We start from the raw sequence: 23377 nt of genomic DNA on the forward strand, positions 1-23377 counted from the left end.
TTCCAGCTTGCACCCATTGCCCCTTGTCCTGTCAAGGGATGTCACTGAGAAGAGCCTGGCTCCATCCTCTTGACACTTGCCCTTTACATATTTATAAACATTGATGAGGTCACCCCTCAGTCTCCTCTTCTCTAAGCTAAAGAGACCCAGCTCCCTCAGCCTCTCCTCATAAGGGAGATGTTCCACTCCCTTAATCATCTTCATGGCTCTGCGCTGGACTCTCTCTAGCACTTCCCTGTCCTTCTTGAACTGAGGGGCCCAGAACTGGACACAATATTCCAGATGCGGCCTCACCAGGGCAGAGTAGAGGGGGAGGAGAACCTCTCTCGACCTACTAACCACACCCCTTCTAATACACCCCAGGATGCCATTGGCCTTCTTGGCCACAAGGGCACATTGCTGGCTCATGGTCATCCTGCTGTCCACTAGGACCCCCAGGTCCCTTTCCCCTACGCTGGTCTCCAACAGCTCTGTCCCCAACTTATACTCATACATGGGGTTGTTCTTGCCCAGATGCAGGACTCTACACTTGCCCTTGTTATATTTCATTAAATTTCTCCCCGCCCAACTCTCCAGCCTGTCCAGATCTCTCTGAATGGCTGCGCAGCCTTCCGTTGTGTCAGCCACTCCTCCCAGTTTTGTGTCATCAGCGAACTTGCTGACAGTGCACTCTAATCCCTCATTCAAGTCATTAATGAATATATTGAATAGAACTGGTCCCAGAACCGACCCTTGCGGGACTCCGCTAGACACAGACCTCCAACTGGACTCTGTCCCACTGACCACTACTCTCTGGCTTCTTTCCTTCAGCCAGTTCACAATCCACCTCACTACCCGATCATCCAGACCACACTTCCGCAGTTTAGCTGCGAGGATGCTGTGGGAGACCGTGTCAAACGCTTTACTGAAATCGAGATAGACCACATCCACAGCTTTACCATCATCTATCCACCGGGTAACATCCTCATAAAAGGCTATCAAGTTGGTTGAGCATGACTTCCCGTTGGTGAAGCCATGCTGAGTGCCCCTAATGATCCCCCTATCCTTGATGTGCCTAGAGACAGCACCAAGGACAAGTTGCTCCATCACCTTTCTGGGGATGGAGGTGAGGCTGACCGGTCTATAGTTACCCGGGTTCTCCTTCCTGCCCTTTTTGAAGACTGGAGTGACATTCGCTTTCCTCCAGTCCTCAGGCACCTCTCCCGTTGCCCATGACTTAGCAAAGATGATGGAGAGTGGCCTAGCAATGACTTCCGCCAGCTCCCTCAGCACCCGCGGGTGCATCCCATCAGGGCCCATGGATTTATGGACGTCCAGATTGCTTAATTGGTCCCTGACCCAGCCCTCATCAACCAAGACAGATTCCTCCTCTATCCTGACTTCTTCTGGGGCCTCAGGGGTCTGGGGCTCCTCAGGACAGCCTCCAACAGTATAGACAGAGGCAAAGAAGGCATTCAGTAACTCCGCCTTCTTTTTATCCTCTGTCTCCAGGACCCCCACCTCATTCATCAGTGGGCCTACATTGCCTCTAGTGTTGGCTTTACCTGCAATGTATTTGAAGAAGCCCTTTCTGTTGTCCATGACCTCTCTTGCAAGGTTTAATTCCAAGGAGGCCTTAGCTTTCCTAGTTGCCTCCCTACATCCTCTGACAACAGACTTATATTCCTCCCAAGTGGCCAGCCCCTCCTTCCACGATCTGTACACCCTCTTCTTCCACTTGAGTTTGCCCAGCAGTTCCCTGTTCAACCATGCAGGTCTCCTGGTACCCTTCCTTGACTTCCTACCTGTTGGGATGCTCTGATCTTGAGCTCGGAAGAAGCAGTCCTTGAATGCTAACCAACTATCTTGGGCCCCCTTACCTTCTAGTACCCTGTCCCATGGGATTTCCCCTAGCAATTGCTTGAAAAGGCCAAAGTTGGCCCTCCTGAAGTTCAGGGTTGCGATTCTGCTAGCTATTCTGTTCCTGCCACATGAGATCCTGAACTCTACCATCTCATGGTCACTACAACCAAGGCTGCCCTCAACCTTCACCTCTTCAACCAGACCCTCCTTGTTAGTGAGGATAAGATCCAGCAGCGCTCCTCTCCTAGTTGGCTCATCCACCATTTGCATCAGAATGTTATCATCAACGCACTGGAGGAACCTCCTGGACTGGGGATGGCTGGCTGAGTAGGCCTCCCAGCAAATATCAGGGTAGTTGGAATCCCCCACAACAACCAGGCCCTGTAATTGAGAGACTGCTCTCAGCTGCCTGTAGAAGGCCTCATCACCCTCCTCATCCTGATCCGGTGGCCTGTAATAGACACCCACAACAGTATCACCCCTGCCAGCCTGCCCCTTAATTCGCACCCACAAACTCTCAACTCGCTCCTGATCCGCCCCTGGACAGAACTCAATACATTCTAGCTGCTCACTCACATAAAGAGCAACTCCACCACCTCTCCTTAGCGGCCTGTCTTTCCTGAACAGGACATAGCCATCCATGACCACATTCCAGTCATGTGAGGCGTCCCACCAAGTTTCTGTAATTGCCACTAGATCATAGTGATCTAGTGAATAGAAAAAATAGATCATTTTTTTTAATAAAAAGCTATTAATACAAGAAAATACTTCATAGTGTTAAAATTAAATATATCAATTTCTGAGTGATCAAAATCATACAATCACAAAAGAAAACTAAAAAATAAATTTCTCAGAATTAAAGTAGTTTACAAAGTGGCATATGACAGTGACCCAGTTCTGACAGATTGTTATAGAAATGCCAACATACATGATAAGATTCTCAGGAATCTAGGGGTCTTCTCTTCAAGACTCTGAACAGAACAATACTTACAGCTCATACTCACAGAATAATATGAAATATGTAAGTATGAATTATTATGTGGCAGAGTTAGCATCAAACTATTTTCCCCTCCTAATAAGGATATTTTCTTTGGAGTGAGAGGACAATATTAGCTCGCTCTCTGCTAATGGAATCTTTCTCCAGTTGTCTCAGTCAGATTCTTTGGCGTTTGTAAATCACATTAAAAGAAGAAATAGTATAACTGAAGAGTTGTCTTGCCTCAAAACACAGGAGAAATCTAGAAAGCAGACTCACTGGTGAGGCGGTAATGATTTGTTTCTGAAAAAAAATGCTACATTAATAGAAATTTTGATTGCATGGTTAAGTACACAGAAGTCAGAAAATGTCACGGTGAATATCCTATGCAAAACTCTATGTCCTGGTTTCACTGGGATTTGGTTTCAGTTTGTGGTCAGCCATGGTGATCAAGGCCCTCAGCAGTTAAATCCAGGGCAGCTGACCCAGCCAGGCCCACAGGTGTATTCTATATCATTAACATCAAGCTCCCTATAAAAGAGGGGGTTTGCAAGGAACAGGTGGGGCTCTTTCTGGTCTCCTTCCTTTTCTCTAGTCATCATTGTGATTCCTGGAGCAACTTGCCAGTGATCTGTGGAAAAGTACACTTTTGTCTATTTTGTGTTGTCATTTATATTGATTTCTTCATTTCATTAAATCTGGTTAACTTCAACCTACAAGTCTCCCTCCTTTTCCCAATTCCCTTCCTCATTTGGGGAAGGGACATTGGGTGAGAGAAAAACTACTATTGTTTAGCCCTGGGTGTGGGCTAAATGAAGACACTCTACTACTGCCCTCTTGTGCACATGCATCCAGTAACTCTTTAGATTTCTAATGATGCATTCTTTGAGTGAGAGTTTACGTGTACTTTTTCAGCAATCTTATTCCTTGTACACAGATACAGTACATTAACATCAGAAGTGTCTTGCATACAAACAATGAACTTTCAAAAGTTTCTATTTGTAATGCCATTGAAGAGGTGATGCTATTTTTAAAGTTCCCTAATCTGGGATTAAATAATTGGCAAGAAATTATCAGTGTTCTTTTCTTCAAACAAGAATGACATCCTGCTTGACTCACCATGTGTGTCCAAAGAAGTGCAATGAAGCTGGTGGAGGGTCGGGAGAACCAGTCTTATGAGGAGCAGCTGAGGGAACTGGGATTGATTAGTCTGGAGAAAAGGAGGCTCAGGGGAGACCTTATCACTCTCTACAACTACCTGAAAGCAGGCTGTAGCGTGGTGGGTGTTGGTCTTTTCTCCCAGGTAACAAGTGATAGGACAAGAGGAAACGGCCTCAAGTTGTGCCATGGGAAGTTTAGATTGGATATCAGAAAAAATTTCTTCACCGAAAGGGCTGTCAAGCATTGGAACAGGCTGCCCAGGGAAGTGGTTGGGTCACCATCCCTGGAGGTATTTAAAAGACATGTAGATGTAGTGCTAAGGGACATGGTTTAGTGGTGGACTTGGCAGTGCTAGGTTAACAGCTGGACTTGATCTTAAAGGTCCTTTCCAACCAAAACAATTCTATGATTCTATGCTTCTATGCCTGAAAGCATAATAGAACGGCTCATTACAAGTTCCAGAAAACAGATGCATACAGTTTGCAGTTGCAAAATTTACTGGTATATAGGACACGCTCTCCTGCAATGTTTAAGTCATTATCACAATTCCTTCTGCCATAGTATGGCTCCTGTATTTCCTCATCGCTGCTCAGTGAGAGTAATTTGGCATTGCCTTTAAAACAGCACTCCCCACTTAACACCAGTTCTTCCCCTACACATGGTCAGCAGGTATAAACTACAGTAGTCTCAGCTGTATGACACATACACAGTTAGAACTAGGGGAGCTGGATGTTCCCTAAATTATCTGTCCAGTATTATTTAGGGCTATTCATAGACAATGCAGATCACAGTGCACAGTCTGCAGAATAGTTCTTTATATCAAGCTGTAGCAAAAAAATCATTGATGGGTGCATCAGGTACCAGAAAATTATGCAGAATGTAATGAAACAGTACTCTGAAAATGCAGACTCTAAAATATTTCTGTCATAATGCCTAAAACTTTAAAAATATATTTTAACCTTTTAAAGCATATTTATAAAATAAAAATTGGTATTCCGAAGAGATCAGCTAAGAGTTACCTAACACATTTCTGCTCATACGTTAAAAAAAACCCAACCACTTCAGAACTCCAAAACTGTTCTTCTGGAGCAATTCCTAATAGAATTTTTGGAATTCAGGAGCTTTTTATCATTTTAGTGTAACAGGTCACAGTCACATACTAGGATACTCATGAGAACCCAAAGAAAGTATTAGTGATCAATGATACCTTTTCTCCTTTTTGTTTTGGAACTACACGTTCTGACTCCTTATCACACTTGTTGCCCAACAGTATTACGTCCACTTCATCACCTGCTTTCTAAAAGAGAACCAGCATTAATAAGTGTCAAGTAGGAAAAAAGCAAACAACAAAAGCCCTTCACCTCCAGCTCACACGAACCTTCAACACTTTATTTTCCTGAAAGTAAAGGTTAATTCTGTCCTGACCTTTTCATCTGTGGAAATTTTTTCAATCAGTTACTGGGATTCAGAGGAAAACAGCAAGATTGCAAAGAGCAGAAAAAAGCTGCTTAAAAGTGCAGGGCATAATTTGCAACCCCTTTCATAAGATGTAAATTATATGGTGCATGGGAACCATCTTCTAATGAATGCTCCATCTTGAGGCTTTAAAGTGACTGGAAATGCCCCAAATTCACAGACACTGCCCTCCCTAAAGTAATAGGTTCATGGATTAGCATATCAGCCTGGTCCTCATCCAGCACTCACCAGTAAAAAGGAAGGAATTTGCTGCACCTGGAAGAGCACCTCTCTGTGCTTCACTTCTGCACACAGACAGTAAAATTATATTCAAAGTGTTCAAACTCAACATAAAAGTTTGATTATTCCAGGACACTTGGAAGAAGGCAATAGATTTTTAATGAACTAAAGTTTAAAAACCTCATTGATTTCAAAAGGAAGAAAAATCTAGCTTTTTGACTTTGTCTCCATCCTTCATTCCACTAATCCAGTTACGGGCATGATTGTGAAATGCACTGGATGTTTTACTTCAGTGTTATTTTAAGAGAAGCCATTGTAACTACATGACTGGAATAATGACAAGGAAAGGGAACAGTTCTGCAACAGCATGTGGAATTTGAAAACTGGCATTTGTTGTGAAAATCATAATATTTAAAACCACTTTTGATGCTTCAGTGGAGGAAGCTGAGGGTCTCAATCTAGAGACAATTAAAGCTCAAGTGGTCTGATCCCAAGGCTTATGTTCTGAAAGTACACGTTTGCACAGCTGCTCTGATGACTCAAAAAGCCTGGTCTCAGGCTGCAGGTCTTGTCTCTACAAGGATATTGATGAAATCTCTGATCTCTGTCAAAGTCTTATTTTTTGTAACTTTCCCATAAGACAAAATCAGGCACAGACAAACCTCCTCCCCGCAGCTCACACACATGCACATGGACCCGTGTACCTCCCTTCAGAGAAATCCAAAGAAAAACCTCTATTCATTAAAGGATGAGAGAATCATTATTTTTAGTCTGTTTGCCCTTTCACAACTAAGTTGCCTCATTTGAAGAGTACAGCAGTAGGCACAATTTATTATTGAGGAACACTATTTAATTTTTTTAATCCACTCTCATTTTAGAGTCAGCTAATCTCCTTTCATACCCATAGCTGATGTTCAAGATAATGTAGTATTAAAACGACGTAAGCTCATATTAGAAGTACAAAGTACAGGCCTACAATAATGAATCAATCTAACCTGGATTAATAGAACAAACTGTTGGCTGTTTCAGAATGCATTGAAGCTTTACTCATTAAGGTCAATGGTTCTCCTACATAAAATTACATACATCAGTCCCTAAAATAGGGTAAACAGACAATTTAATCTCATCACATAATCAGCTTTTTATTTGGAAGAAGACTGTATGTAGCTGAAGGTTTTACAAGTGGTATTTGACTTCAGTCTGAACTAAAAGGTCAAAGGGAAACATTAGCATACTTTATGTACAAAACCATGAAATTAATACTGTAAATTTATTTTTGCACAAACAGCACGAATTTTTGCAGCAGGAATGCTCTTTCTAAACAGCTTTAAATAATAAAAAAATTTAAAGGAGGTTAGAGATACCAGGCCTTTCAGTAATTAATTATTTCAGCAAATAACTACTATTTTTACATAATATAATGTAATAATGTATTTTCACTTTGACTAGATCCTCCACCAAAGCACTGCAAGTACTCCATTTTTTAAAGATGGTACCTTGCAGTTTATTTCTTTTAGAAAACTAAAGAATATACACCGAAATGTCTTCCATTTTAAATTCTGAAAGCTGATTATATAGAACAAGTCTTAAAAAAATTAAGTCAATATGACTAGGCAGAAGTTTGACCATGTGCTCAGTTGGCATAAAAACTGCAGCGGTAAACTGATTTTAACTGGCCAAAAATAAGGCTCTTCAGTGCTCCCAAAAGCTCACTGTGTATTTTCATCCTCTTTTATTTATAGCTCAGGAATAAGCTTTCCAAATGCAAAATCTATAGCTCAAAAGAGGATGGTTATTTTACAGTTGTTAAGATGCTATTATGCAAGTCAGCACTGATGAAGCTAATAGAGTCAGGAAACATTTTTTTCCTATGTCACGGAAAAATACTATTAAAATTTCATCAAGGCAAAAAGAAAAAAATTTTTGAGAAGTAAAAAAAAAAGTGTTTTGCTTTGGTATCTCAAAAATACATCCAGATTTTTGGTTCTCTCTCTTCAGTTTTTCTTCTGGTTTTAACGTTTCGAAGTTCACATTTTACTGAAACTTAAAATAAAAATCTGAACTTGGAGAAAACTTAGCCTATTTCTTTTAAACGCCTAAAAAGGAAATATCAGCACTGTATTTCTCTCCAAAAATCGGAGTCAAGAGATTTATTGAGACCGACCAAGTTTTCTGAGGCATCTGGCAGAGTTTGGAGTCATCAGGTTTTGGCAAAAGGGTTTTTACCCCACTGGATTCCCGGCAGCTGGAGCCAGTAGCGACGGGAGCCAGGCTGCTGTGACCGGTAGCCACAGGAGGGAGCAGTGCCAGTGCCTCAAATGCAGCAGTGCCAGGGACCGGACTAGGGACACTGGACTCTCACACCATAGTACCATGGTGACCTTTAGCAGCCTGCTCTGATAGGAGCCATCCATCCATGCCTGTCACTAATTACACTACTGCCCAGCTTTCACCTAGCCTGTGCACCCAGCCAGGTAAATACCCAACTCCTTGACTATGTAGCTGTTAACAGAAATCAAGAATGGAAAAGGAAAAATATCTTGCTCATCCCTTTTGTATGTAAGTTTTTTTTTTTCCCCAATGTTAGGTCTTTTTTTCTGCACTTGTTCTCATTTTGCAGAAGTGCTGTGAATTTATGTAAGTGCCAAAAGCAGCACAGACACTTTTATCAAAAGACAACTACATCAGATTTGTACTTAGGGGTTATTGGGAGAAACTATCCCTTCACTTTTTAAATGGTGAGCACAGATCCTAACTTGAACGGCTGGCCTCAACCTCCCCTGCAGCAAACTGGCTGTGATTACCCAAAGCTCATCCAGACAGCTTTTTGTATAAAGTTATCGATCCAGAATCACCACCTTGTCCTTCCACCACATTTCCAGGGTGTAGCTGTGCAGGGCTGCATGGTTTTGATACTCAATGATTACAGTCTGAAAAGGGAACAGAAGTTTGTTTGCAGGTTGAAACAGTGAAATCAAGAACTCAGATCTGATAAATACACTATGGTAATGCTAGATTAGTTTGTATTTGGGGAAGAAATGTAGCATTAATATAATTTTTCAGATTTTAAGAGGATACCGAAATATGCATGGTCATGCAGCAAGATGAAGGCAGAGCTGGGGAAGGTCATAAAGCTGGCAAGTTTCTTCCTTCTACTCACTAGACAACGACACTAGAAACTGATCCTTTGTATTAATAAAGAATAATTTGTTAGGAATACACTGTCCCCACAGTCTCTTTGACAGCATCACATGGGCAGTGTTCACATTACGATTCCCACATATATATCTCTTTCCATATATTTTTCTAAGTGCCACACAATGACTTCAGTTACAAATGCCTAGTTTCCAGGACTTCAGTGGAATTGTACAAATGACAGAATTCATCTATTAGCAAACTCAGACTTGATTAGATATAAACCAATTTATCCTCAAACCAGTCTGGGATTAGAGGTTTACCAATTTAGCAAAGTGACAAGAACAAGAGTTTTAAGTTATAATCAGAGTCGTAACAACAAACCCATCTATGAACTGGAACAATTCGATCCTTCTGGCATCAAGCTTTCCCATCTAAAGAAGAAAAACTCAGAAGCGTTTGAAGTCAAGGTAATTTACATTGGTAAGGCATTTTGGTGTGGTGCTTTTATTTAAGCATGATCCAGAAACACCGAACGACGGCCCAGGTTCCCAACTCTCAAATGCATTTAATGCACAGAACCAGAAGAGGGCACTATGCAAGAATGGCAGTAACCAAACACACCCATACATTTCATACCCTGGTTGAGGGGTCACTTATTTCAGACAGCATAAATAGAAAGCTAATATATTCCAAGAACACTAAATTATGTCACCAAGACTTGCTACTGCATGAGAAAATGAATCTATTGTTCCCATGCAGAAAAATTCTGTGCTAGCAGAGAATTTCCAGGACAGAGATAATTGTTAGGAACTGGTAATGCCATCTTCGTGGTCACACCAGAAGACTAGCAGAATGAAAACCAGTCCAATGTCTTTAAAAGCAAACTAGGACCTACCATCTGTGTCAAAAGTTTTTGGAGACCCAGATGCCACATGTGAATCACGGTGTGATTTAAGTTGGCAACGACTTCTGGAAGTCATCTGGTCTAACCCCTGCTTGAAGAAGGACTAACTTCAAAGTCAGGTCAGGTTGCTCAAAGGCCCTGTTGAATCGAGTTTTAAGTATCTCCAGATCTTCTCTGGGAACTTGTTTGAGCATTTGACCACTCTACTGTGAGGAAATTTTTGCCAATGCATTAGTTGGAATCTTGTTCAAAACATCCTGGAAAGAACTGTTTTGTGCAAACGGATCTGGTACACGGTTACCGTATTTAATTTTTAAAGGCCAAACAGAATCAGCCTTTCAGAACAACTGCACACACAATAGCTAAAAGCCATGTCAGCAGACAAGAGGAACACCTTAATAAATTGGACATCACCCGCAACCCTACAAATAATGGTTTCAGGTTCTAAAGTAATTTTCCTGCAATTATCATGCTCCTAATGAGTGCATTACAAATCCAATATACCTGTATTGGATTTGCCAATAATGTCCTCAGATATTAATCTGTGAGCACATTTTTCTAGTAAGCTTTTTAAGTACAGCCATGTTAGTTTCCTCTAGTCCTGAATACGAATTTTACAACAACACAGATACGGCAGCATATTTGTGTCTTGAACTTCCTTGAACAATAATTCATTTTTAATAGGAAAGCTGCTGTACTCCACACTTAAAATAATTGAAATACAATGAGAACATTACTGGTAATCTGATTGTAATAGCACTGACTGGCCAGTTTTTATAAAATCAATGGAGTTTTTAGGAATGCTAAATTGCTTAGATTGTCATTTTCAACTGTTGTAAAAATGGCTTAGCACACTGAACATATTTTTTAAAAACTTTCCGTTTAAAATCTCTGTGTACAAAGAATTCAAAAATGAGAGTGTAATGTAACAACTGAATTGTCTCAGAAAATCCTGTTTGATTGCTTCAGGTGCAAGCTTTACATTACCTATTAGTCTGGTGTTTAATAAAACCTGTATCTGTTTCCATTTTTATTTTTTTAAAAAATATCCACCCTTGCACATTTTGAAGGGTGCCATAGCAACAGCCACTTTGATACAGGGCATTTGTGGGGAATTAAATACTGGTTTGCATTCACAGACCAAAGCAAATGCAGGGAATGTCACCAACCTTCAGTAAGTAATTAATTTTCATGAAATGCCATGTGTTTTAACAGTTATTGCTTAAAATCACTTCTTTTGCAATGAATGGCCCCATATATTTTCACCAAGACACTTCAGAAATTGATATCCTACTAGGACAAAATTAAATTTTTTATTATTATCTAGCTCTCTTACAACACTCACTAATTGCGAGCTTTGAGATTGGTACAATCGATCATGCAATTTACATTCCCAGAAATTGTTTTCAATTGAGTATTTTTCCATTTCCATTTTTAAAATTTTAAACTAACAAAGTACCTTCAGGGGTTAAGATTAAGCAATCTAAATACTAACTTATATTTATTAATATTAGCTTGAGTATGTTTACATGAAAGCTTTTAAGCGTCACGAACAGAAAGAAGGCTCATGCAGGTGTGATTTCCTGACTGACTTAAGCAGATCTAAGCCTGCACGGTGGCTACAAGAGCTAGTCCCATCCTTCCCTCCACCCTAGCCATACGGTCCTGGTACTTTCTTTGTGTCTATGGTTGTGCATTGTAATTGTAGCCCACTGAATCAACCATCTGTTGATCTAATTAAAGATAACAGGACAAAATGACCCCTTGGAGGCAGTGTGAAGACAGATCAGTATTTCGTATATAAATTTATACACACAGATATGTGCATAGATAAATATATATATAAAAATGGATATATATGTATAATCTACATTTTCAGCTTCAGATAACAGTAAACCTACTATCATACTGTGTGCTGAGTTAAATGTTAGGTAATCATGAAACTGTACAACCAGTGGCATATCTCGCTGTGACTTTTGTTGGTTTGTCTAACAGGAGAAGGGCACATGCTTTTCTTAACGACGTAATAAAACACGTGTGTTAGTTTGAAGTGTGTGCAGACAAGCCAATAAGCATATCGTATCAGCAAATCTCCGTTGTACCACATTACTGAAGTTAGGCTCTGTTGCCACTAAGACTTGTAAGATGGCTCTAAGGTCAAGCATAATGATGTACTAGGTCACCATAGTAATGTACATAATACTGAGGTAATGTAAACATAAGGTTTTACCAACAGTATAAGATATCATATGTATGTATTTTTGGATATATGACCATGTGTACTTCATTAATTCATCCGTATACTCAAGCTGTGAAGAGAGAAAAGGATGTGTTTGATGGTTTTAGTTCAAGCCCGCCTTCCCAAGATGAACTCTCCCATCCATCGTGCCATATTCCTACCAATTCACAGGGTATTACAAACACTGCCTGAACATTTACTTGGTTTTAATCAACAAAGAGCACTATCTTGCTTGGATTCTTACACAAGCATACTAATTTACAGAAGCATGCTAACTACAAACTTCTACATTACTGCTCAAGGCAACCTCATTGCTCTCCACAGCTTCTTGAGGAGGGGAAGTGGAGAGGAAGGTGCTGATCTCTTCGCCGTGGTACCCAGTGATAGGACACATGGGAATGTTCAAAACTGTGCCAGGGGAGGTTTAGACTGGACATTAGGAAGCACTTCTTTACCGAGAGGGTGGTCAAACACAGGAACAGGCTTCCTAGAGAGGTGGTCAATGCCCCAAGCCTGTCAGCATTTAAGAGGCATTTGGACAAAGCCCTTAACAACATGCTTTAACTTCTGGTCAGCCCTGAAGTGGTCAGGCAGCTGGACTAGATGATCGTTGTAGGTCCCTTCCAGCTGAACTATTCTATTCTAAAACTGACCTGCTTCTACCTAATAGAGAACACATCAAGAGGGACCCAGCAATAAAGACTGAGAGTACAGGCTTACAGGCAGCTGAACGATCTGATGTCTAAGCGCTTGCCCACTCCTCCCTCCGTGGTTCCTCCCTCACATTGTTCCCACACGCTCTTCTCCTGGCCTTCCTATTCCTACCTGTTTACCTTGCACCAACTCCAATAACTGTCAGACCCTTCTATGAAACTCTTAAACTCACTGATGGAGCAGAAAACCATCCAACTGGTTTTGCTGTGTTAGTTTTCTACCACGTTAGAAAGTCAGAGTGAACCTCAGAGGGCTCTGACAAGCTCCAGAAGCAGCACAGTGGGAGCCAACGATCAGGAGCAGGAAGTGAGGTAAGAACACACTCCCCATTTGGCAGCCATGTGCTGTTGAATCACTTCCTATGTCACATGAAAACACGTTTCCAGCTGCAGTACCACGAGCAGCTGAGCTAACCAAACAGCTCACTGCCATCAAAAAGGGATTCTCCTTTTCCTCCTCCAGTTCCTCCCTCTTGAAATCATCCTCTCAAACGGAATATCCAGCAAGGACAAAGAGGATGTTTAATTTGATTTGGTTTTTTTTGATTCTTGGGATGAGGTAACTACACTAAAGTAATGGAATTAGGAAAGGGAAATCACTGGCTGTGATATGGAATTTTGACATGGAAGCCAATTAAAATCCTGGGATGAGCTCATGTAGACTGGCTTGTGCATAGCCACACCAGTGACAAAAGCACATAACTCAGCATGCGCAAAACCAGATTGGAAGCTATGTTTTAAAAGTACTTCAGAAAACACTCCTGCATCACCATGAGCTTATCCTGGATAATCTACACTGTATTCCAGTTTCAGGTAACAGTAATCCTACTATCATACTGTGTGCTGAGTTAAACGCAAGAAATTCTAGTTAGAAACATACAGCTCAAGGAACAAGAATAAATCTTACGCAGTCATTTAAAACGTTAACTGCAGTAACTCATTAACTACCTTCATTAAGATATCAACCACTGTTAGATATATTTACCTCATGTATGTCTCTCATCCAGCTTGTTATACTTTGAAAACTGTCCAGATTTGTGATGTCATACACAAGAACAAAGCCTTGTGCACCACGAAAATAGCTAGTACTAAGTGTATGGAATCGTTCCTGGCCAGCAGTATCCCTGAAAGAAATTGTAAGAAATCACACACACAAACAAACAAAAAGATGATCAAACTGCAGAACCCCCAAGAAAAATCACTTTATTTTAAGGAGTATTGTCCAAATTTTGAATGGTGTACCCTAATATGAAAGGAACAAGAAAAGATAAGGATGAGAGAATATCTGGGTGCAGATATAGCAGTGAAAGAAATACACTGGAAATTTATTCTGAATAATACAGCCCTACTAGGGAAACTAAACCAGTGGTTTAGTCTGAGTGTAACTTCAAGCCCACCATTGCTTCTTTATATACATAGTCATTAAGATCGGTACAACTCAGGTGATTAAAAAAGTCCAGAGTACAAGCACCTCAGGAGTCAGATGGGAATATGGGAATATGGGAATATTCTGGCAAGCCCTTTGTAAACGTGACACAGACAGTAAGCTGGTTTACATAGAAAGTAGGTTTTGGGAAAAAGCCACAAAATACAGGGATGCAGAGATTCCTACATATAATTATGCCTTAAGAAAGCTGTAAACAAGCCTCCAAGATTTTTGTATTAAAACCTGAGATGTTAAATACTGGTAAATATAGATAACCTTCAGTATTGGATGCCTGGAGAGATGGCTGTCAGTAGCCCTATACAGCCTTTAGAAAAACTTCAAAAACAAAAAATAGAGTGTAGGTTCCCAAAGACTCATCTTACTAGCCTTCTCTTGGTGACCCTTTTGAACACGCATTTGATGGGTAATGAAATGTAAAATTCTCTTGTTTTGTCAATTCCATTAATGTTCCTATACAATTAAATATACTTAATATGGATCGTAGATCTGCATTGTTTGTATGCTGCAAGTTTTATTGTTCGAGCAACCTAGCGACAACCCTCTTTTTAACTTACATTAGTTGCTGCAAAAACTATGCTCCTGCAGGGCAAATTCAAATTTTAAAATGACCTGGTAGGAAGAATTGCACTTTAGGAAAACACACAATTAAAAGCAGATGAGATTTTTCATGCTGTGATGTAATTTTGTTGGCTCTCATTTGTGGTATAAATTAAAACTTACCATATTTGAAGTTTCACTCTTGTATCATTAAACATTACTGGCTTTATTTTAAAATCAATGCCTAGAAAAAAGAAGAAAATCTGTAACATTTCTCATAATAACATGGATTCCCTTTGAAGATTGTTTCTTAGCTCTAGTTATCATGCAATTTTGAACAGAAAGTGAAAAGGAACTATATCAAACAAAGAATAAATAGCCAACCATACACATTCAAAATGGAAGTTGTAAAAGGAAATTATTCAATGGCGAAAACAACTATGTGCCAATACATTACACAAATACAATACAAAGCAATGCCAATACAAAGCAAGGGAGGGGCAGGTCAAAACAAAGGTGCAGATACTCTGAAACTATGTGTACGTATTTCGATGAACAGGCAAGTGACATGACAGCAGTTTCATGGCCTATGCACAATAATACTTGGCAAATATATTGGTGATTTCCATTGTTTCCAGTTTCAACGCAACAGCGTGGCAGCTATGAATGGGGAGGCAGAAGTGCTGACAAACCTGTTACATGCGCAACACCATTTTTCTGTCCTTACTTCCAAATCCCTAAAAAAAATTATCTAGGGTTTCATGAACAGGAATAGGAATTAGCTGTACTAGTTAAATGCAAAGACAAACATACACTGGATTTCATTCAAAATGAAGAAGATTGCCCCTACAGCCTCAATCACTGTGTATCCCCTATCCAGACTGCTAATGCTAAAACCAAGCCTTAGCACCTGAAATCAGTGCAGCATGTTGTCTCTACATACACTACAGATATTTCCTCAAAGATACTTTCCTTATAATTAGTAGTGTTTTCCTTTATTATATTATCAAATTAGTACTCCAAATGTGGTAGATGATACCTGGATTTATGGGTTCTTGAATCTCCAATCTTGATATTAGAATCTGCCGCTTATCAGCTGCTATCTTAGAGTGATGCATTTCCTCACAGTTAACCATTTTTTTTCCAATTACTTTATCGCTGAAATTTGAAATACCGTTTGATAATATCTCTGCTCATTTTTTTTCCCCACTGAAAAACAATAAGGCTATTTTTGTCAATTATATTAAGTGAAGTTAAGGTGACATTGCGCTAGCTGGCCATACTGCACAGTGAAAATTCCATAAGGTCAAAATATGGCTAGTTAACATGACTTCAGAGTAGCTTTTCACCTGTAGCAATGTCATTTGAAAGAACTAAACAGATTGAGAAGGCACAAAAATTTTAAGTCAATACCATTGCACTGATTTCTGTAAGAACATGTCTGCCAAATTACTTTATCAAAGGAAAGCATCCATGGCAGTAAACCAAACAGGCAGTAGAGGAAATACTCCCTTCCTCTTTACTGATGGACGTGTTGCGCACAGAACTTTGACAAGCACGCTCTCACATGCATGATTCCAATGCTATTAACATTTTTGTGTGTATGTGGAAAAAGAGTTTAGGTGGATTTTTAAAATTATTATGATAATCATGTCCTTCACTTGATGAATTTTTATTGAAGCTCCAATGGAAAGGAAAGATGAAATAATATAATTGGTATCTGTAATTAATATTACACAAAGCTTCCTTGATGGAATTAATAATGTCAGATAGAAATGTAATTTAAGTCAAATTCGCTCACGTAAGGTGAAATTCCAACGTGACGGAAAACATTTGCTCCTGAAATTCACAGGTTTTGTTTAATTATCTGTATCACTTTCTACAATTGATGTTAGAGCAGTTGAGAGGGACAGAGTACGCACTGGGAGGCTGGAACATCACTTTCAAATGGCATGTTGGGAATACAGAAAAAAATTATAATCCAGCCAGGGACTCCCAGACCTATAGGAAACAGTTCTTAGTTGACATACATTTTAATAATAAATTGCTATAAGCTTTTTTTAGTTATAAAAAGGGAAGCAGAGTGCTGAATCAGACTAAAACTTAATCTAAATTAAAATAAGGCTTATTGACTTCTTAAGTCAACTTCAAAATTTATTGACCTAAAAGGTCAATGAATGTTAGTGAAAAACAGAAGTCGATATGTTCTGCATGCATGAATTGTTCATGGCTTTATATGAAATTTCCAGCAAACTTAGCAAATTGGAAAGACAGAAAAGAAAAATGAGAAATACAATGCCAAAGACAGCTCACAGATTTCGGATGCTTTTAGGCCCATGTATTGCACAACATGATCAACATAACAAAGCGAGCATTGATTACTGCTTTTGAGATAAATGTTATTTGAATGCAACAGCTTGTACTTCCTTCTTTTAAGCTGTCAAATAAAACCAAGAAGGGGTATGCTGGGTACAAGTTCAAATTCTAGTTGTTATTTCCAAGTTTTATAGCCATGAGATTAATTTATTTTTGTTATATTCCAAATAATAAATATGCCCATATTAGGACTAAGGCACCTTAAAGACAACTAGGTCTAAAAAGCATCAAAATAGTCAGCCACGCGGGAATTCAGCTGTGAATTGCCCATCTCTTCCCTCAATGTCTACAAAATAGTCTTTGGCCATCTGCAAAAGTCCTCTTCAAAGAGGTTTTTGCAGCTGGCCTAGAAAATTACAACACACTTTTCACCTCAGAACAGCTGGCAAGTTCCTGATACAAATGGCTCAAAATAAATACGTGTATCCAGAGAAAAATGCAAGTTCGAGCAGCTTAGCAGGATGCAACAGTGACAGCATGGACAGAGGGTGGTACCTGCTAAGGTGCAGGTTCTACCTAGCCCACTTACTGTCATACAGCGTCTTCAACAGGGGCAACAGGGAAGCAGTTGGTGTCAACTCCTGTGCCCAAGCTGGGCAAGTGCCCAGTGAGATGTTGTGGGATGAGCTTCCTCCATGTTACTCCTACACATACTTAACCTTTACTAGCTGTTGGTGCATTACTTGAATCAGACTCTTTTCCTGTACATGTCAAAGAATATCTGAAGCAGAGTGGTATCTGAGCAGTCACAAGTACTGAAAATTACTATTTTGGTAAGAAAAGCAACTCATGGGATAAGATGGTTTGTTAGGAAAGCAAGAGTGACAAAAATCCAGCCTTAAAAAAAAAACCAAACCAAAAATCCACACAATTAAGATGCAGATTACTACTGGTGGTGTTAACACAGGACATGTTTGCCTTCAATATGGTTCATTTTTGTTGATTAACTCTACTTTATTTCCTTCTAAAGTGAGTATCAGGGAATTTACACAGACTTCAGAGCTGGTTCTCTTATTCATCACGCATTAGAAAAACAAATGCGTAAATCCCTTGAATTTGCAACTTCACTCAATAAATCTTTTTCTTTTTTAAATATAGGCATTAAAAAGCAAAAGTTTCCTTTTGAGGAAAAAGTCAAAATAAAATTATCTTTTTTTTTTTAATCCTAAAGTGAGAGTTGCAGCACTTTCAACTATGATGGATCTGGGAGGACTCACACCTCTACAGAAATGTTTTTCACAGAAAACATGTGCTGTGGGACCACACTACAGCAAAATAACCGCCTCGCAGCCTGTGAGATCACAATCCTGTTCACTTGTATACAAGCGGTTTTTTTTGTTCATAAACTTTCTCTATGGCTTTATATGCAATTCCATTGTTTAAACAAAAACATTTACTCTTTATAGTCTATTCATAATACAATGCATCTGCCTTATGATGCTTATAAGTTTAATTAGAAAACTGTAACTGCTTATAATTTACCCACACTGCGTAACTGAAGAGGAGGAAGGGCACCCAGCCTTGAGTGTTTAAGTGCTGCATAAAAAGTGTTCAATGAAAATTTACTGTGGATTTGTTTTTCATAAAATACATAATTTTAGAAAAGTTCACTACCACTGGAGCCTACTACAAAATGCCTGGGTCCCTCCCTGTCCCCCACAATAACACCAGGATTTTTCCTAGTAACACAAACCTGTGATTCATGATGACACAGAAATGAAACTTTCAACAGCCTTTTAACTTCTGTGCCTACAACCCTTTGCCACTAAGGAAGGTGGGGGCACGTAATTTTGTGAGGCAACTCGGATGGCTGAGAGACTGCACAGCCTGGATAATCTTCCGTCTACTTGAATCACCGTTTCAGCTGGACAGGTAGGGTGAAAAATCAATTAACATCAGATGAGCATTCAATAGGCTGCATGACAGATAGGGATCATTTGACTGAGCTTGTATAAAACAGGCATCCCGATGAAAGGAGTGATTTGTTTTGATGGTGTCAACAAAGAGGGAGAAGACATCACAAACAGAAAAACCATTGCATTGTGTCTTCTTGCTTTACACCATTACGGGCCACGATCTATAGGCCATGCTCTTGGTTGTAGCTGTCTTCATGAAGAAGAAACTTCTACTTCCAACATAACTCTTTTGGAAGCCATCGCTCACAATCCCATTTGTTTTAAAAGTCTAAGCTCTAATACACCTCCTAAAATGGAATTAAATGGAACACGGTATTTCAGAAATAACTTTAAAATCACATTAAGTTACAAATACCACATTTGGATGATTCATTTACATTTCAGATAAACATTTGTTTAAAAAGTTTTTAAATCCCTCAAGAATAGGTCTCAGGAACAGTAATAAAACTAATAAGGTTAATCTCAGTCTGTAACTGTCACTTTCCTTAAACTATTTCAACCCACAACTTGGAAACTATATTCTGAATATCATGACTATACAAGAGTTTTTGACTCCACGGTGGACTGAACGAAAAGAAATTATGTCTCAATATATTCACTGTCAGGAATCTATGTTCCAATATAAAACCCATCAACAAAGCTGATGTTTATTTTCATGGCCATTCCTTGGGACTCCTTGCTAAGCCTGGTAACAAGTTGCCTGTTATAAGGATCAATTTCACGACTTCACTGCTAGTTGTGTTCCTCCCCTTTTGTTTGTGTTGGTTTCAGAAGCCCATTGGCAAGAATGGGCAAGAAAATACAAAGTGGTTTAAGTTCAGCTCTTCTCACATGAGCAGGTCAAGTCATCTCACATCTATTAAGTACTCCAGGACCAACTGCTGCCACAGCTACTACCTGTTATTTATTCGGTTAAGCCAACTTGTCCTGCACTGGAAGATGTATAAAAGCCATGCATATTCCAAATGCAGGAACCCACAAGTTCTTGGGCATACTTTCTCTTCAAGAGCACAGAAAATGAAAAGAATTCTTACACACACGCAAACTTTTAAAAATGAAAATTTTCCAATCAGAAATTGGGAAAATCTCTGCAGCAAATACACCCACCACACACACATTACATGTCTTCACACTGATGACCTGGTTTTCAGCATGTGGACAGTCAACTTGCTGTTCTGCACGGCACCATGGGGCTGGCATACCACGGTGGTGGGGAGTTCCCCATCACTCCCCATCTGAAGGGGTGCTGAGGAAGGCAGCATGGTGATGCAGCGCAAAACCGCCTGGGTCTGGTAGCACAAATTATTTCCATCACAGCAATGGCTCTGCTTTAATAATCATGCATGCAGCTACCTACAGTAAAAAATATCTTGGCTTTATACTGTTAAAATTGTTAGCACAAAGTTAAATCCTTTTCTAGCATGCAAGACGGAGGAACTGGGCATTTTACTGAGGTCTGACAAGCCTTTGAGGTAGATACTGTGTTCTTCCCACTCACACTGGTGTACAGCAACAGGCCCTGGAGTCGTGGGCAATAAGAAATAGTAAAAAACAAGTTGTCCTTATAAGTTTAAAAAAATAGTAGGTTCCAGACAAACAGCAAGGACAGCGTAACAGGCAGCGCAAAGAGGTTCTGGAGCCAGCGTGAGACGTTTCCTGACACCCTGGCAAATCTCTGCAAAGGCTGAAGTTGCCAGACGTGGCTGGACACGCGCAACGCTTTAACAGAGGGAGATGTGACATCTCCAAGGCAGGCAGCGCCGAGCTGCCGGTGCCGGGAAGGCCGGTCCCCTCGCGCGGCTGGTGCCCACGCAGCCGCCCGCCACCAGCCGGCGGGGCTCCGCTTTGCGGAGGGCGGCGGGGATCTGGCGGCGGGCTGGTGGGTACCGGGGGGTACGGGGCGCAGGGGATACGGGGCGCGGGCGCTGAGGGCCGGCAAGCGGGCGCTGAGGGACACGGGCAGGTGCCAGGCCGGCGGCTGCGGGAGAGGGCCGGCAGGGCCGGGTGCCTTGGGGCCGCCCCCGGCCCGCCGTCACTCACCGATCGTGGCCAAGTAGGAGGAGGTGGGAGCACCGGCGTGCGGTGAGCCGGACTCCGTGTACCTCCGCACGATGGAGGTCTTCCCCACACAGGACTCCCCGGCCATCACGATTTTCACCAGCAGCGGCGGCTTCCCCTCACCGCCCTGCCCGTGCCCCTGCCTCAGCCCCGCCATGGCGGGCGCCGAGTGCCGGCCGGGCCGGGCCAAGGCAGAGTGAGGCGGAGCGGGGCGGGGGCCGCAGCGCCGTGGGCCGCCCCGCTGCGAGGGAGCGGGCGCCGCCCCCACCCGCGGTGTGGGGGGACCCGGCGGCGGGGCCGGGGCCGGGGCCGGACACCACCTCCGGCGGCGCCTGCGGGGCCGCCGCCCGCCGTCACGCACCGGTGGGGCGGGCCGCACGGAGCCCCGGATGCTGCCCTGGAGCGCAGGGCTGCGGGGGAGCGGGGCGTGGAGGGGCGCGGGGCCGCGAGTCGGCTTTTTTAAACTGGTTTTGAAGAGTAAAGCATCCGTCTGCTTTTTATTGCAGTCTGACCGAACGTTGCCGCCGTCACGCCAGCCAACAGTCTGCGCACGTGCCATAGAAAATACAAAACCGGTCAAGATCTGAATTACTTAATTCCTATGATTGCTAAAAGCGTAAAAACTGAGACCAAAGTGGTTGACGTGAGGTAATTCAGTGCGATAAGCTGCTGCTGCGGCCTCCAGCAGTCCCAGAGCTGTCACCGCGGCCGGGTCTGTCGCGCTAATGCACCAGGACCTTGTCTTCGCTCTCCCTTCGCGGCCACCGCCAGCCTTTAGATGACAGCCACTGCAGGTGGCAGCCGCTTGTGTGCAGCGTCCATGGCAACGCTGTGCAGCGGGGCCATGTTAGACCTCTTACAGATACTGTACAGGCTTCCACACGCTGCGCTGCACCCACTGCCCTGAATTAGAATTATGAAATTATGCAAAGATGCGCATTTTTCATGAAGTTTCATCACTGGGACAGAAAGAGGGAACTTTGACAACCCCAATAACACTTCCCCCGTGTAGTACAGAAGTAGTCTGGTTTCTTGTTACTTCCTAGCGTTAAAGACAGAGGCAGCGGAAATAGGTTTTAAGAATTTCCTCTTTTTCACTTTTGATTTGCTGTCATCTGACACTCAAAGTGACCTGTAGTGTACAAATAAAAGTGTATCTACAGTGTAGACTTGCTGCATGTATGTCTGGATGTTTTTACCAGAATCCCACATTGTCCAAACTATAAGGCCATTTGCCAATGTTCACACTGAACTCGTCTGGTGTCATAGATATAGGAATGGGATACACTTGGAATTAAAAGTGCTAATAGACATTTACAAATATTTGTGACTATCTAGGCCTGTAAAGACTCCCCACAGATTTTGACATTTTCAACTTCAGCCCTTCAAGCAACTCCTTGGTCAATTCATGTATCACAGAGCGGTAGACTTGATTTTTGTGGAGGACAATTTATCACTCAGTAAGTTCCACCTAGCACAATTCGGGATGCCAATACTACCAAACAAGGCATCAGTCAAAGTGTTTCCACTAGGAATGGAGAAATGCTGTGTACTGATAAGACTGAATACATTCTTGAATGACTCTTGGTAGAAAAACTTGACCCTACAGAACACTTTCAAGCTGACGTGTCACGTTATGAAAACATTTAGGGAGCCTGTCCTGTACAATAAAGCTGCAGGCATGTGGCTTGTTTAGTTTAACAAAACAAAAGCTAGGGGGGAATATGATTACTCTCTGTTGGGGATTAAATGATAAGGAGGTGAAAAAAGCTGCTTAAACAAAAGGGTAATAGACTGAAAAGATACACAGACCATGAATATGGCTGAGCTTGTGAGGTTTATAATGATATTTCAGAAAATTCTCATAATTGAGCTAACCAGGAAAAAAAAATCTTAATAAAGACAAAACATGGTGAATTTGCTAGGGAGGCTATAACCACCTGAAATAGGGAAGGACTGGACTTCATAAACCAGAACACTTCCTATGAGAAACATCCCCTGCTATCTCAGCAGCCCTGTGAAGTTTTGCTTCCCTGTGCAGAAATTTGAAGCTACCGTTGATTATCCCAGATCTGAGCGATGATGGGGTGGTAGCATCTTCTGGTAGTTCTCATGGGTCAGGCATCTTCTGGTAATTCTCATGGATCAGAGGTGACAGTGTGAATGGGGAATCTGTAACACTTACGGATAATCTGACATCTGCAGCAACGGACGGGTGTCACCAGCCAGCTGCGCATCAGTTCTGCTCTGGTCCCTCCGTCAGTGTGGCTTCAGGAGCAAGGACAAGGCTGGTGCTTTGTCCTGTAGATGGATGCTCTAGCATGGCTTTTGCAGAAGAGTGCATGCGGGCAGCACGTTGGTTTATAGATATACCA

At 41.5% G+C, this 23377-nt stretch overlaps 1 protein-coding gene across 2 annotated transcripts in view; it reads right to left on the reverse strand.

Moving 5' to 3' along the window:
• LOC137661305 (ras-related protein Rab-10-like) overlaps window positions 1-21182 on the reverse strand; it is a 38808-nt gene extending 17626 nt beyond the window's left edge. Inside the window, exons 1-5 of one of the 2 annotated variants that reach the window (XM_068396811.1) lie at window positions 20985-21182; window positions 14836-14896; window positions 13654-13792; window positions 8533-8604; window positions 5187-5276 (exon numbers count right to left, since the gene is read on the reverse strand). In XM_068396811.1, the coding sequence (XP_068252912.1) occupies window positions 5187-5276; window positions 8533-8604; window positions 13654-13792; window positions 14836-14896; window positions 20985-21159 (537 nt within the window). In that variant the 5' untranslated portion in view covers window positions 21160-21182. The remainder of the gene's footprint in view (window positions 1-5186; window positions 5277-8532; window positions 8605-13653; window positions 13793-14835; window positions 14897-20984) is intronic. The other variant, XM_068396812.1, reaches the window with a different exon arrangement.
• Between the last annotated feature and the right edge of the window lie 2195 nt (window positions 21183-23377).

This window comes from Nyctibius grandis, chromosome 3 (assembly GCF_013368605.1).
Source record: "Nyctibius grandis isolate bNycGra1 chromosome 3, bNycGra1.pri, whole genome shotgun sequence".
NCBI classification, from domain to species: Eukaryota; Metazoa; Chordata; class Aves; order Nyctibiiformes; family Nyctibiidae; genus Nyctibius; species Nyctibius grandis.